Raw genomic sequence first — 12688 nt, 5'->3', positions numbered from 1 at the left:
ATTGCGGCTCGTCTGACTTCACAAGTTTTGGATAATGGCGGACGACTGCGGTGATTCTGGCGACAGCCCGACACAAACCGCGTACACATGTAAGTATACTGTAACATGACTTTTATGTTTCCAGCTGACTTTTAAATCGTATTGATAATGAACGTTACTTTATTGTTGTTGGCATTGTACGTTACGAATCGAAGGTCCTGGCAGCCGGCTAGCCTACTGACGCTAATTTACCACAGAGGTTAGCGAGCGCAAGCGAAGCGGAAAATGTGCCGTTTTTACCGACGTTAACTAATAATATAGTGCTTATGTTAAACCGTGGTTATATATTTACTAACGGTGATTAATAACGCCGTGCACCGTTGTCCGTTAAAGGGACGGATGCAGACACCGGGCGCCTCATTCAGTGGGGGGAACGAGGAGGAGAAGTTCACGTTCACCGGCAGGAGGGATGCTGCTCTGAGAGGCTTCACTTAAGAAAATATGGTTTAAATGTTATAATTCTTATATCCAGGACTGCTGGAGACTCTGAGGATGTCCCAGGACTGCTGGAGACTCTCAGGATGATTGCGGTAAGAATATGTTCGGTGACTGCTAGCTAAGCTAAAATTAGCAAAGCAAGCCCAAGCTAAAAGTAGCTTAAAAGCTAATAGTCCAAGCTAAAAGTAGCATAGTAGCCTTGTAAAAGAACAAGAGAGAGGAACCAGTGTAACGTTAAGTTGCTTTGTTAAGTGTATTTTGTTGGTCTTTTACAGGAAGCAGTACGCCGTCTTCACAACTCGGAGACGCATTGTAGGCACTACGAACCGGAGCAAGGGTACGATTTAAAGAATATGCTTTCATTCTGCTGTATAAGGAAATAGATGCGTTAACAGTAGATACCGATCTTAACTGTTCATTTTGTTTTCACAGACGAACCTCGCCTCATAACGAAGCTGTGACCTCTTACTTGCTCGGAGCTTTGTCCGCAAGTCCGGATTTCTATGACGCTGATAGTGACGCCATTGTGTGTAAGTAACTTTTACTGTTTTCTTCTTCCTTGTTTTAATTTTACTGTGACTTAAGTTTTCTTATTCATACCACTCATTTAATTGTTTTCCAGCTGCCTGTAAGACATACTATGAAACGGTACGCAGGAGCTTCAGACACACACAGCCTGATCTCGCATCGCAGGCGAAAGCTGTGAAGACGTCAGCTCGGAGTCGTTCCAGGAGAAAGAGGGTAAGACTTATTAGATTTATTAGATCCGTTTTTGGTCAATGTGACCAAACCTACCTAAACCTATTTTTCAGGTGCATTAATAGATGTGTTGTGTCCATGCGCAGTGCATCGCGCAGTACTGATTGTCTTTATTTATTGTTTTACAGCTGCTGGAAGCGACACGGAGTGTGCTTGCTGGCGATGAGGTGGACCGTTGGAAGTCCGCCACCACAGACATGATGTCTGATGAGGAGGACGGCGTCGTTGGCGGGGTGTCTGGATGGATTGTGCGACAGCCAGGAGCTCACCGAGCTCTGTGCGACTCTACAGTCGCGATTAGAGAAGACTCCCAAGTACAGGGCCACGCACCGCAGGCGGCTGTAAAATTGACCAAATTCGGACAGAATGTCACCAGTTCATTTGTTTGTTGTGTGGGCAAATTTGTACAGTTGTGTGTTGTGTTGTCAATAAAGCTCTTTCTTTGAATACTTCCTCCTGGCAATTTTTCCTTTCCTCAATAAATTCATTCATATTTATATTTATAAATATATAAATAAATAAAAATAAATGTGTGTGTATATATATTTATATTTATAAATATATAAATATATAAATAAAAATGTATATATGTATAAATATATAAATAAATAAAAATAAATAAATATGTATATATGTATAAATATACATATTATATATATATATACGTATATATATATATACATATATATGTAATAGTAATATGTAATAGTAACACATCTGCCAACGGGGGTGGGGGGTTTACATTTATAATGACTCATCAGGTTGACCAATAGTGATAGATCTGCCAACGTGGGTTGGCTTTACATTTATAATGACCAGATCTGCCAACCAATCACGAGCGATTATACTTGTTTAAAACTAGTGGTTTCATCCAATCCTGAGTGAGGATATTCAAGCCATCTCTGGCCAGGCGCGGTTTCGCTGCTTTTCATATGCTAATTAGAGCCTTCGCTGTGGTTCGTTTCCGACAATTTTCGGCACAGACGAACGCGGCGTTCGCAGCCTGTAAATTGTCGTTAACTCCCGAAAATTAGGGAGATTTCCGGGCGTTTACAGGGACGAAAATCCGACTTTTCATGCAGTGGTATGCACAGTGCATACAGGATTCCGGCTGGCGGCCCCACTGTGTGTGTGTGTGCTTTGTAAGTTACAGTTTGCACTTAAATAAATGTAACTTATTTTCTCACCACATATTTGATTTATTTTGTCCAGCATTTGCAAGCTGGAGACTCTCTGTCAGGTCAGAGCCATATATTGTGTAATTGATTCTTTCAGTTGATATTAATTCAATCCAAGTAAATGGAACACTCACAAGATGTCACCAAAATCACACTGTACCTTTTAAATCTTTCAGAAAATGATGTAAGTGTATCGAATTATATGGAATCGTATCAAATCGTATCGTTGACTGAATATCGTGATTTATATCGTATCGTGAGCTGAATATCGAATATCGTATCGTATCGTGAGATTAGTGTATCGCTACAGCCCTAGCTCTAATGATAGGCCTAAACAGGAGGGCAGCAGCGCTTATTATAAGGGGAAATCCTCGCGGCTGGTTTGGCTCATCAATGCTCTGTTTTCCCCCGTTGCCATGGCAAGGCGTCCCCCGCGCCGACCCCCCCTCAGCTGGCAAGTTTGACGGCGCGTATAGCCCCGTTCACATACGTCGCTACTCGCTTTCTCGCTGAATTCTACTCGCTGGCAAAAAAAAAAACTCACTGCCACCGGCCTAGTTTCAAGCGGCAACTCTCTGTGGAACGTTCTGTTGACGTCAACTGTCAATCATCTCTATTCTACATTCTGATTGGTACTCACTTCACTCGCATCACAGAAAGTTGAAGATATTTTCTCTCCGTCCCCGCCCACATTGCATCGCCTGTCCTCACCACATTCCGCTAGAACACATTCATTGACAGTTGTCGCTCAGAGATGGGCGAGTGGCGACGTAGGTGAACGGGGTTTTAGTCAAACCCAAAACACCAAGGAAGGCTGAGGAATATTCACCCACTTATATTAATAATAATAGTCAGAATAAACTAATAGTTTAAAGGCTCAGCACTGTGTTTTAGTCATTTTTGTTTTCATCTTTTCTTGAATGCTTAAACTCCTCAACCCCATTTAGTATGTCAACATTTGGATCAGAACCAGCTGTTTGTAAGAAATTGGTCAGGAAATGATGTCATATTTTGGTTCTCAAAATTCCCTAAATTGATGCATTAAAATGAAATTATTCAAAATATGATTTGCATTTTTCTTTATATCATAAGATAACAGACCTCTCACCAAGCCAAGGAGCAACAGAAAAAATACTATGATCAGGGAGCCAAGAGTCAAGTCTTCAACCCAGGTGACAGAGCTCTTGTTAAAGTGTGTCATGTGGAGGGGAGACAGAAACTGGGAGACAAGTGGGAGCCCCGGCCATATATTGTGGTGAAGAAGCATCCCAGCATACCTGTGTATGTGGTGCGATCAGAAAATGGTGACAAAGAGAGGGTGGTCCACCGAAATCTCAGTGTATGTTTCTTCCAGTAGATAGGGTTGGTGGGGTGACAAGCGGGGAGCATGAGCCAAACACATTGGGAGGACATGGGGATGGAGGATACAGAGGATATGGGGGGTAGGCCGGTGAAGTGATAAAACAGACACCATCCTGTCTCCCTGCCCCAGTGTTCCAAGGAGGAACTCACCAAGGAATCAACGTCCCCCAACTGTCCTATGAGTCACAAACCGTGGAATCAGAGGAGGATCGGCAGAAGTTAGAAAGAGGATGGAAGTTGTGGCAGAGGGCCAAAGCAAGCAGAGCAGCAGGACACATGTAGCTTAACACGGCAAGAGCACCCACCTTACAGTTTTTCTCAGTCGCTTTGGTGCTTTTCTCAGATCAGAATGGAAATTCTCATCACTATTAGTTCAACCTCCACAACATTTAGTCATTTGTTCACATCATAGTAGCAATGTCTCCTTCCTCTGAACAAATTGTAAAGGCTTTTGGACATGTATCAGTTGCTTTCATACAATTCTCTGCTGTTTTTTTTTTTGCTTACTTTTGCTTATGCTAATTTGCTTATGTCATGTCAGTCAAAATGAACTATACTAATGGATGCTGAATAGTTGTTGCCAATAAAACTAATAGTCTTCATTTCATTCCTTGAGTCATTACATACAAAATTGTTGAATTATTTATCAAATTCTGTCAAGCTAATTTTATACTTTTATTGATAATTTTTTCCTGGAAATATCTCCTAAATTGAACAATTGCTCTCAGGGTAACTTCAACTTTCACTCAGGAGGAGGTGTGTGAAGTATTAGTTGTAACCAATGACAAGCCACTTGTTCACAGTCATTCAGGGATGAATCCCATGAACCCTCACTTGGCAAGCATATATGAACCGAGCAGGACATAGTTAGTACCATTTCTACAAAACAGAGGAAGAAGTACTACAGTACAAATACTTAGGCAGATTCCTAATGAAATGAGGGCTACAGTTGTGGACCATGTTGTCAATCACGGCCTCACAATGGCTGAGGCTGGTCGGAGGGTGCAACCAAATGTTGGAAGAACCACTGTGAATTGGAGCTCTACCAAATGGGTGTTTCTTATGTTTGTTCTAAATAAGTGACTGTAGTGTATTTTTCTTTTGCACAATGCTGTAGAATTGCAAAGAGCATATACAGTAAAAATGTGAAACGTACGTATTCAGTGTCTTGTACTCACTTACTCCCCTGTAATGGGAATTTTGGATGTTTGTACTTTATAATCAGAATATTTGTCAGGCCAGACGTCGATCCGCATCTCCTCATCTGACTGTTATGCTATGACGAAAATGAATGCCTGTTTGTAGATGATATGAACATGAGTGCCACATTGACATAAGATAATTTCAGGACTATGACGCCTGTGTTCTGTAAATCTTGACCTTGCCTGTACATCTTGTCTTTGTAAGATAGGACATGATCCGTCCTTTGGTTCCTACTCCTTAAAAGGGAGATTGTTTTTGGACTCAGGGTCGTTCCTGCTGAGTCTGAACCTTTGCATCAGAAGGCAGGAGTGACCAGTCCCTCCTCTGCAGATGAGAATACTTAGTGAAATAAACCTCGGAGAAAAAGCTGATCCTGGTTGTTGATCTTTATTGGGCAGATTAATTTTTCCACAACACCCCTAACTACAGCAATGTGTAACTTTACTGTAGTTTTCAAATGGCTGTACCAGTAGCACTTTTGAGGAATGGACTATCCATTTTGAGCAAGTGACGTGCTTTTGCAGGTTACCCACTAGGTTTTGCAGATTGTACTAATTGTTTTGAGAAATGCACTAACTGCTGTGAAAATGTTAATAGTGTTGTGAGAAAAGCACCAAAGCAACTGAGAAAAACTGTAATAGGGGGTACATGCACACGTTTTCATCATATATCACTACACGCCACACTGTTCATTTTTTACATGTTTTCTTTGACTGTTCTCTTTGTTTGTGTTTGGTGGGTGGTCCTTGTTTTGTTTCATTTGGTTTGATGACTGGGACGCCATCAATTAAAGAAGGGGTGAATGTAAGGCAGTTGCCTATTTTGGCCAATAGATGGCACTGTTGTATTATTTATGCCCACAGGCGTTACGCAATTGTTGCCGTTTGTCCTTTGACGTCCTTTGACGTGTTTTCAGGTATTTGCTCTGCGGGGCCGCAATGTTGGTTCGGTATTTGTTCATGGTTTGCAAGGTAGGCACTATAGATATCTCTCCACATCGTAGTAAAATATCTTGACCATAAATCATTAATACGCTGTTCTATTTAAATGATGTGTTTATTGAGATGTTTGTTTACCACTATGATGAAGTGTTAGGATTTATAACCTGGTTTTATACTAGTATGTCGGCCGTGATTATGGCTAGCTTTTTTGGTGGATACTGTTCGCTATTCATCTTCCTGTGGGTTTTCTCTCATGCTCTGTGTTTTGAGCTGAAACCTTGTTTTAAGGGGTTTAGTAGCTGTGAAGGTACAGCGCTTAATTTTTGAATACTGTACAATAGGGTTGGGCGGTATGACGGTATTATACCGTGTGACGGTATAAAAGTGTCTACCGGTAGAGATTTTGCAATACCGTTTATACCGGAGAAAGCGCAGATGTCTGCAGCATCGCTCTGAGTCAGTGCAATTACACCGCCTCGACACAGGGGGCACTGCAGGCATTGCAGCAGACTGCTTGCGGGGTTGCATGAGCACGACGAAGAAGAAACAGCTTTACCTGAGTAATAACAATCATGGCGGAGGCGGAGAGTGAACGTCACGAGGAAACGGAGGCAGCGCGACCCACCCATGACAAAGAGGAGGAACTCGTTCCGAAAAAGGGCGCTACGTCTGTTGTGTGGAACTTTTTCCACACAAAAACGAACATAAAGCGATACTCTGCGCGACTGTTGCTGCTGGAGGTGGAAACACCGGTAACCTCTTCCACCACTTAAAGCTAAAACACGCGAATTATGAGTCTTTCGCCAAAGGCACCCCTTATGACAAAAAAATCACATCGATGGAGGGAGATAACGGAGGCCATCACAATGCACACTTTTTCTCATTTGTTATTTTTATTTCTTATTAAGATGGCGCTCTGTGTTTACATTTGCGCACACACTATAGCTTAAGTTAATGCTGGAGTTCAAATGTTTACCAGACATTTGCACATTCTTTGTGGCTTATTATTTATTATATTATTATATTTTCTTTAAAATAATGTTATGCTGCTGTGAGAAAATTAAAATAAAAGAGGAAAATGATCAAATGCGACATTATGGTTATTTTTATGGCGCGTCTGACGCGAATGAAGCGTCTGAAGCGACGCGAATAAAGTTGAAAATATCGAACTTTTCAGGCGGCATCGCGCCGCGACATCCAATCAGCGACGAGTTCAAGCCGACGACGTCACTTCCCTCACGTCCGTTGTTTACACTCAGACCAACATGGAGGAGAAGATATTAGGCTTGTTTCGAATCAAGCATGCGCATGCATTTGCCTCGCAAAACAAGGCATTCTGGGGAAAAAACGTCACAAATGCTGGTGATAACTTCCCTTTGCGACATGTCACATGACTTTAAAAACTTGCGGTATCTCCAGGGTACCTCCCTTCGCATGCTTTTCTCTGCAGATGGTCTGAAATAAGTGCAGACATAAGACACTCCCCTCAACGTTGCCCTAGTTGGTTAGAATTATCACGTGGTAATTCCCACGTGAATAAATTCCTCAGCCTCCGTCAACAACGGGACTTCAAATGCCTGGCTCGAGTTCGTCAGCGACGAAGAAAGCCAGCGCCACTGGGCAGGCCATATTCTTTGTGCAAAGTCCGTGAAGTTTCCCCTGGCGCGATAGTTTTTGTTATGTATACAATTATTAATAAAGTTTAAATTAAAAAAAAAAAAAAAAAAGCCCGTGAAGTGCACCTGTGTCCGACTTGACGTGGTGAGAATTTGCCGTGTTTATGACGAGTTCCGGTGGATCCTCTCAAGTCTCGTGCATGCATCGGCGCAAATGCATGCGATCCGAAACGCGCCCAATTGTTGCTGTGTGTGGGCACCCGGGGTGCAGTGGAATAGTCAAAAAATAAGGTCCTAACTCCTATTCCTTCACCTCTGGGGAAAACGTCACGGGGTTAAGGAAAGGCGATAGGAGAACTCAAAAGGATTTAGGAAAAGACGGCCGCGGTGCTCAGAGAATCCGACCGGACTTTCACTAAACTACGTCATTATAAGGCGGCCGCTGATGATTGACAGCTGATGATTGACAGCTGATGATCGGCATCGGCGATTGACGTGCGTCTGCGCTGGAGAAAGTACAATAATGGACTACAAAAACGCGTCGTCCACTTCTCCACATGTTGGTTTTATCAACAGCTGGTTCACTGACCGGCTTCAGTTCCAGCAGCTCCTCCTTCCTGTTTGACCGTTTGCTTTATTTACGTTTCATTTGTGGTTTTAGTTTCGTTTTTGTCAAGTTTGTAACATGATTGAAAAAAAAAAAAAAAAAACAGCCCAGACAATCATGGATCAACCACACGTTGTTGGAGTAGCGCTATACTGCCTATTCCAAATTACACAAAATATGCAGAGACTCATTTCATTGAGACGAAGACGTATTCTACACTTGATGGCAATACGTCGGCTTATATACTTACACTTGTAAACGGTGGGCTCTGCCATAACTGCAACAGACAGTCTAATTGCACAATTTAAGAAAATGAATTAAATGTAATTCATTTTCTACTTTCTTCTTCTTCCTTGGTGGTGAATAGACAGCAGACACTGGTGTTTGAGGTTCATTATCGCCACCGCATGGACATATTTTTCGTGCACCACTGCAATGCATTGTGGGTGATATACAGCTCTGAAGTGGCCATCGTTGTTCACTCGATCACTCAGCCCTCAAGGGTCGATCTCACGGAGTTCACTTCAGCTGTTCAGGGAAATGGAACAGCCCTTAAGATGGCGGCGGGGATTCCCCCGAGGGCAAGTGCTTAGGGCAAGTGAGCGAGGGCGACTCAAACTGTTATTGAAACGCAGCCCAGGGGTGCAGTCGAACAGTCTTTTTTGCTTAGGAAGGTTCCTAACTGAAGAAGTGACCCGGAAGTAAACAAGTGGCCGCCATGATAAGAGCTGTTCGGATTCTCTAAATGCAAAGGAAAGGAGCTCCAATGCTTCCTTTCAGAGCTCCTTTAGCATAGGATGCAACAGACCTTCCTATGCGAAAGCAAAGGAGATCACTCCGACCCACAATTCTTTGCGAGAGCAACATTTAAAGTGCCGCACACCTCGGCCGTTCATGAAAACAAACGATATGTGCATTTGCATATTTAACATTAACTTTCATGCAGACATATAGTAATTGGAATAGTGTCGATAAATGTTTGTGGACAGTGATAATAATCGAATGTTTTTTTTTTTTTTTTCATTTATTTCAATCATGTTACAAATGTTTGACAAAAACGAAACTAAAACCACAAATGAAACGTAAATAAAGCAAACGGTCAAACGGGAAGGAGGAGCTGCTGGAACTGAAGCCGGTCAGTGAACCAGCTGTTTATAAAACCAACATGGGGAGAAGTGGACGACGCGTTTTTTGTAGTCCATTATTGTAGTTTCTCCAGCGCAGACGCACGTCAATCGCCGGTGCCGATCATCAGCTGTCAATCTTCAGCGGCCGCGTTATAATGACGTAGCTTAGTGAAAGTCCGGTCGGATTCTCTGAGCACCGCGGTCGACTATTCCTAAATCCTTTTGAGTTCTCCTATCGCCTTTCCTTAACCCCGTGACGTTTTCCCCAGAGGTCAAGGAATAGGAGATAGGAATAGGAGTTAGGACCTTATTTTTTGACTATTCGACTGCACCCTATTCGACTGCACCCCCGGTGCTCTACGACACCACAGCGGTGTTCTACCGGGACAAAATAAAAAAAGAGGAGGCGTGGGTGAAGGTCGGTGAGGAGGTGGGACCCGGTAACTTCATGAACCCAAACACGACGGCGGGTGGTTTTCCGGCGTTTCTGGGACTTGTACAGCAGGTACAGTGCAGCAACGGTGGAGATATTAGCCATGATCGACGTCGAAAGAGAGCGAATGAAGCGAATGGCGCGTCTGACGCGAATAGTCCAAAATGATCAAGCGGCGCAATACACGCGTCTCACGCGATTGTATTCGCTTCTATCGCGTCCGGTGTGAACGCCGCATTAGAATGAATAATATTACCAAAATCCAACAGCCAGGCAATGAACTTGGTAGTTTTGGCCTTGCACCAAGCCCTTCTACATAAAAATCACCAATTTCCACATTACCATTGAATACATTCAGTTTCACTCAGAGCTACATTTTAACCACATTAGACCTGCCACCAATGTCTGTGCAGTCACCATATTTATTTTTTATTGATTTATTGAAATACTACGTCATCTCTACAGCCGACCGTTTTAAATGCTTTTGTGTCACTTTGGACTTCTTGCCACCTCTGAAACTACGAAAGTACAATGGTGCCACCTAGTGGCCAGTGGAAGAACTACCCATGTGTACCAATTTAGCGAGCAGATAATAACTATAACTTCAGAAAGGTCTTAGCTAGGCACAAACACACTCAGTGGTCAACACGCATATAAAGATTAAGATAGCCTTCACACACAAACTGTCGGAGAAGGAGAGCGAAAATGTCAAACGATATGAGTGTGTGTTTGAATTGTATCTACTTAATCCACTCAGATATTAGTCAGAAACGTCATTATTCGCCACACTGCTTTCAGAATATTAAACCACCAAACACCTTTTGTCTTTTGCTACCACGACACTAGCTAGTTACCGGCTGTCTCACCGTGAGAAGCAGTGGTGGCAGACATCTCTGGCCAGTTTGTTGGACACACAGCACGCCAGCGGCTCGGCGGAGTACACCAGCTCTCCTCTCTTAATCCCGGCTGTCGCCCGCAGACCGTTACCCTTTCCGGGGCTGATAAACCGCTCCAGCTTCAGTGCCATGTTCGGTTTTCGCGGTTATTCACCCACGGGAAGCGAGCAGTTTTTTACATCCGTACGTAAAAGACGCGTCACGGTGCGTCATGGCGTCACAAACACCCGGATGCTTTAGTTCTAGTTACTTTTCAGATACGCTTCCTATCCAGTGAAAACCACGTTTCTCCAAGTTTGGTGATTTTTAAAATTGTATTTGAAGTAGTCTTACAAAGGTTGTGGTTGTGATAAGTGTTACTTTATGGATTGAGATATTTTGATACTTCTTAAATTACATAAACCATTTAAAAATCCACTGGCTACAAATTATTATGTTCCTATTGCTGTAAATTAAGCTACCCAACAGTAAACAGTAGTCAAAATTGGCACAAGCATAAATAACTACAGCAGTAACATGCAACACACACATTAAATTACACAGAGGTAAATGTATTGCCTGAATGGTTTAAAATTGGGACACAGTGAAGTTTATAACTTATGCTTTGAAGAAAGTTGCATCAAATTAGAAAAAGCAATTTTGAACCTCAAACATAATATTGATATATTTAGCCTATAATAAAAGTGCACCACACCAGATGGATCCAAAAACATATTAGACCTTTGTCTCATTCCTCAATTAGGATATCTGGTCATTCTGGTCTTTCCCAGATTTTCTCTTGATTGTCTTCTTTCATGGCTGCATATCTGGCCGTGGTGAACAGGTAGTCGCACAATCTGAGTAAAGATACTGGGACATGTCTACCGGCGGAGAACTGTCACTCAGGACCGCACCCATTTACTGCTCCAAGTGCAATGTGTCACCTTGCCTCGTTCCTGAGAGAAACTTCTTTCTGGAGTATCATGGGATGGGACTTCAGAGTGAGTAATGACGCCAGCCAGCCATCCGCCCCCTTATAGCCCATTGAAATTGTAGTTGTATGTTGTACCGTTACTTTTTTATTCTGTTTATGTATACATGAACAGAATTCATGTAAACAGTTTTACTCTATATTTGGTTGGATATTTTTTTTAACTTGAAATCCCTGAACGTGGTCACAGCAAATCAACTGAAAAGCTCATAAGTCTCTGTGGCTAAAATATGTTATTCCAACAAAATGTAGGCTATTACTACTATAACAATTGCACCCGTAGTGTGAATTATAGACAGGCTACTTTAACCCATCTTGCACCAGTACATTTTTAGGCTCTGCACAATGAAAGTTTTTTCTCATTAGCTTCAAATGGCCAAATACCTGATGGCCATGTTATGAACAAAAACAGCAGCCAATAGTGTTGCAGAAGGAGGCGCACAACCAACCTTTTTTCCAATGGCTTTAAAGTGTTTTTTTTAACAACAAAAAATAAAAACCTAACCTCCTTATTACAATCCATAAGAACAAAGGGGAACAAGTTAATTGAACAATTCATGAAACACCGTTCTTCAGGCTAATAATAGTGGTATACAGAACAGATTCATACACAAAAACATGACTTTTCACTTATTCATTTCTGAATGTTCCATTAAAAAACATTTGGGCAAAACAAATATAAATATACCCAATGCTTACAGATGGAAGAAACATGAATATGTTAGCAATATGTGTATGAAGAAGATGATAATGGCAGCAGTAGTACAAATCATCTTCAAGAACCGACAAGGGAGAATTAATGGGGGAAAAAAGTAACTTAGGTGATAGTATTCAGAAGAGTTAGGTCATAAACTATGAAGCACAATTCTCTGTCAAAGCCTCCTTAAGAACAATGGTGATATAAGAAATGAAAAATGTATCTGATGTAGGATGATACAGCAATCGAGCAACTAAAACAGAGGCATCCCTCGTATTATAAATAATTAAAAAGATCAAGAAGATTAAATAAGAGGTTTTCTGAGTGATGGTCATCCGAACCAGCCAGACGACATGTGCAAATAAAAACAAGACTCAATCTACTATGCCTTATGTCCCGGGAAGCTGATACCTCAAACTAGT

The 12688-nt window shown here is 42.1% G+C and overlaps 1 protein-coding gene across 3 annotated transcripts in view; it reads right to left on the bottom strand.

Annotated features, from left to right (window-relative positions):
• The window catches only part of smyd3 (SET and MYND domain containing 3), a 117967-nt gene extending 107196 nt beyond the window's left edge, over positions 1–10771 (bottom strand). For all 3 annotated transcript variants that reach the window (XM_084007245.1, XM_084007246.1, XM_084007247.1), the window contains exon 1: positions 10570–10771. In XM_084007245.1, coding sequence (XP_083863371.1) covers positions 10570–10730 — 161 coding nt within the window. In that variant the 5' untranslated portion in view covers positions 10731–10771. The remainder of the gene's footprint in view (positions 1–10569) is intronic.
• Positions 10772–12688: the final 1917 nt, after the last annotated feature.

This window comes from Eutrigla gurnardus, assembly GCF_963514095.1.
Source record: "Eutrigla gurnardus genome assembly, chromosome: 1".
Taxonomy (NCBI): domain Eukaryota; kingdom Metazoa; phylum Chordata; class Actinopteri; order Perciformes; family Triglidae; genus Eutrigla; species Eutrigla gurnardus.
This window is presented reverse-complemented; position numbering and strand designations above follow the sequence as displayed.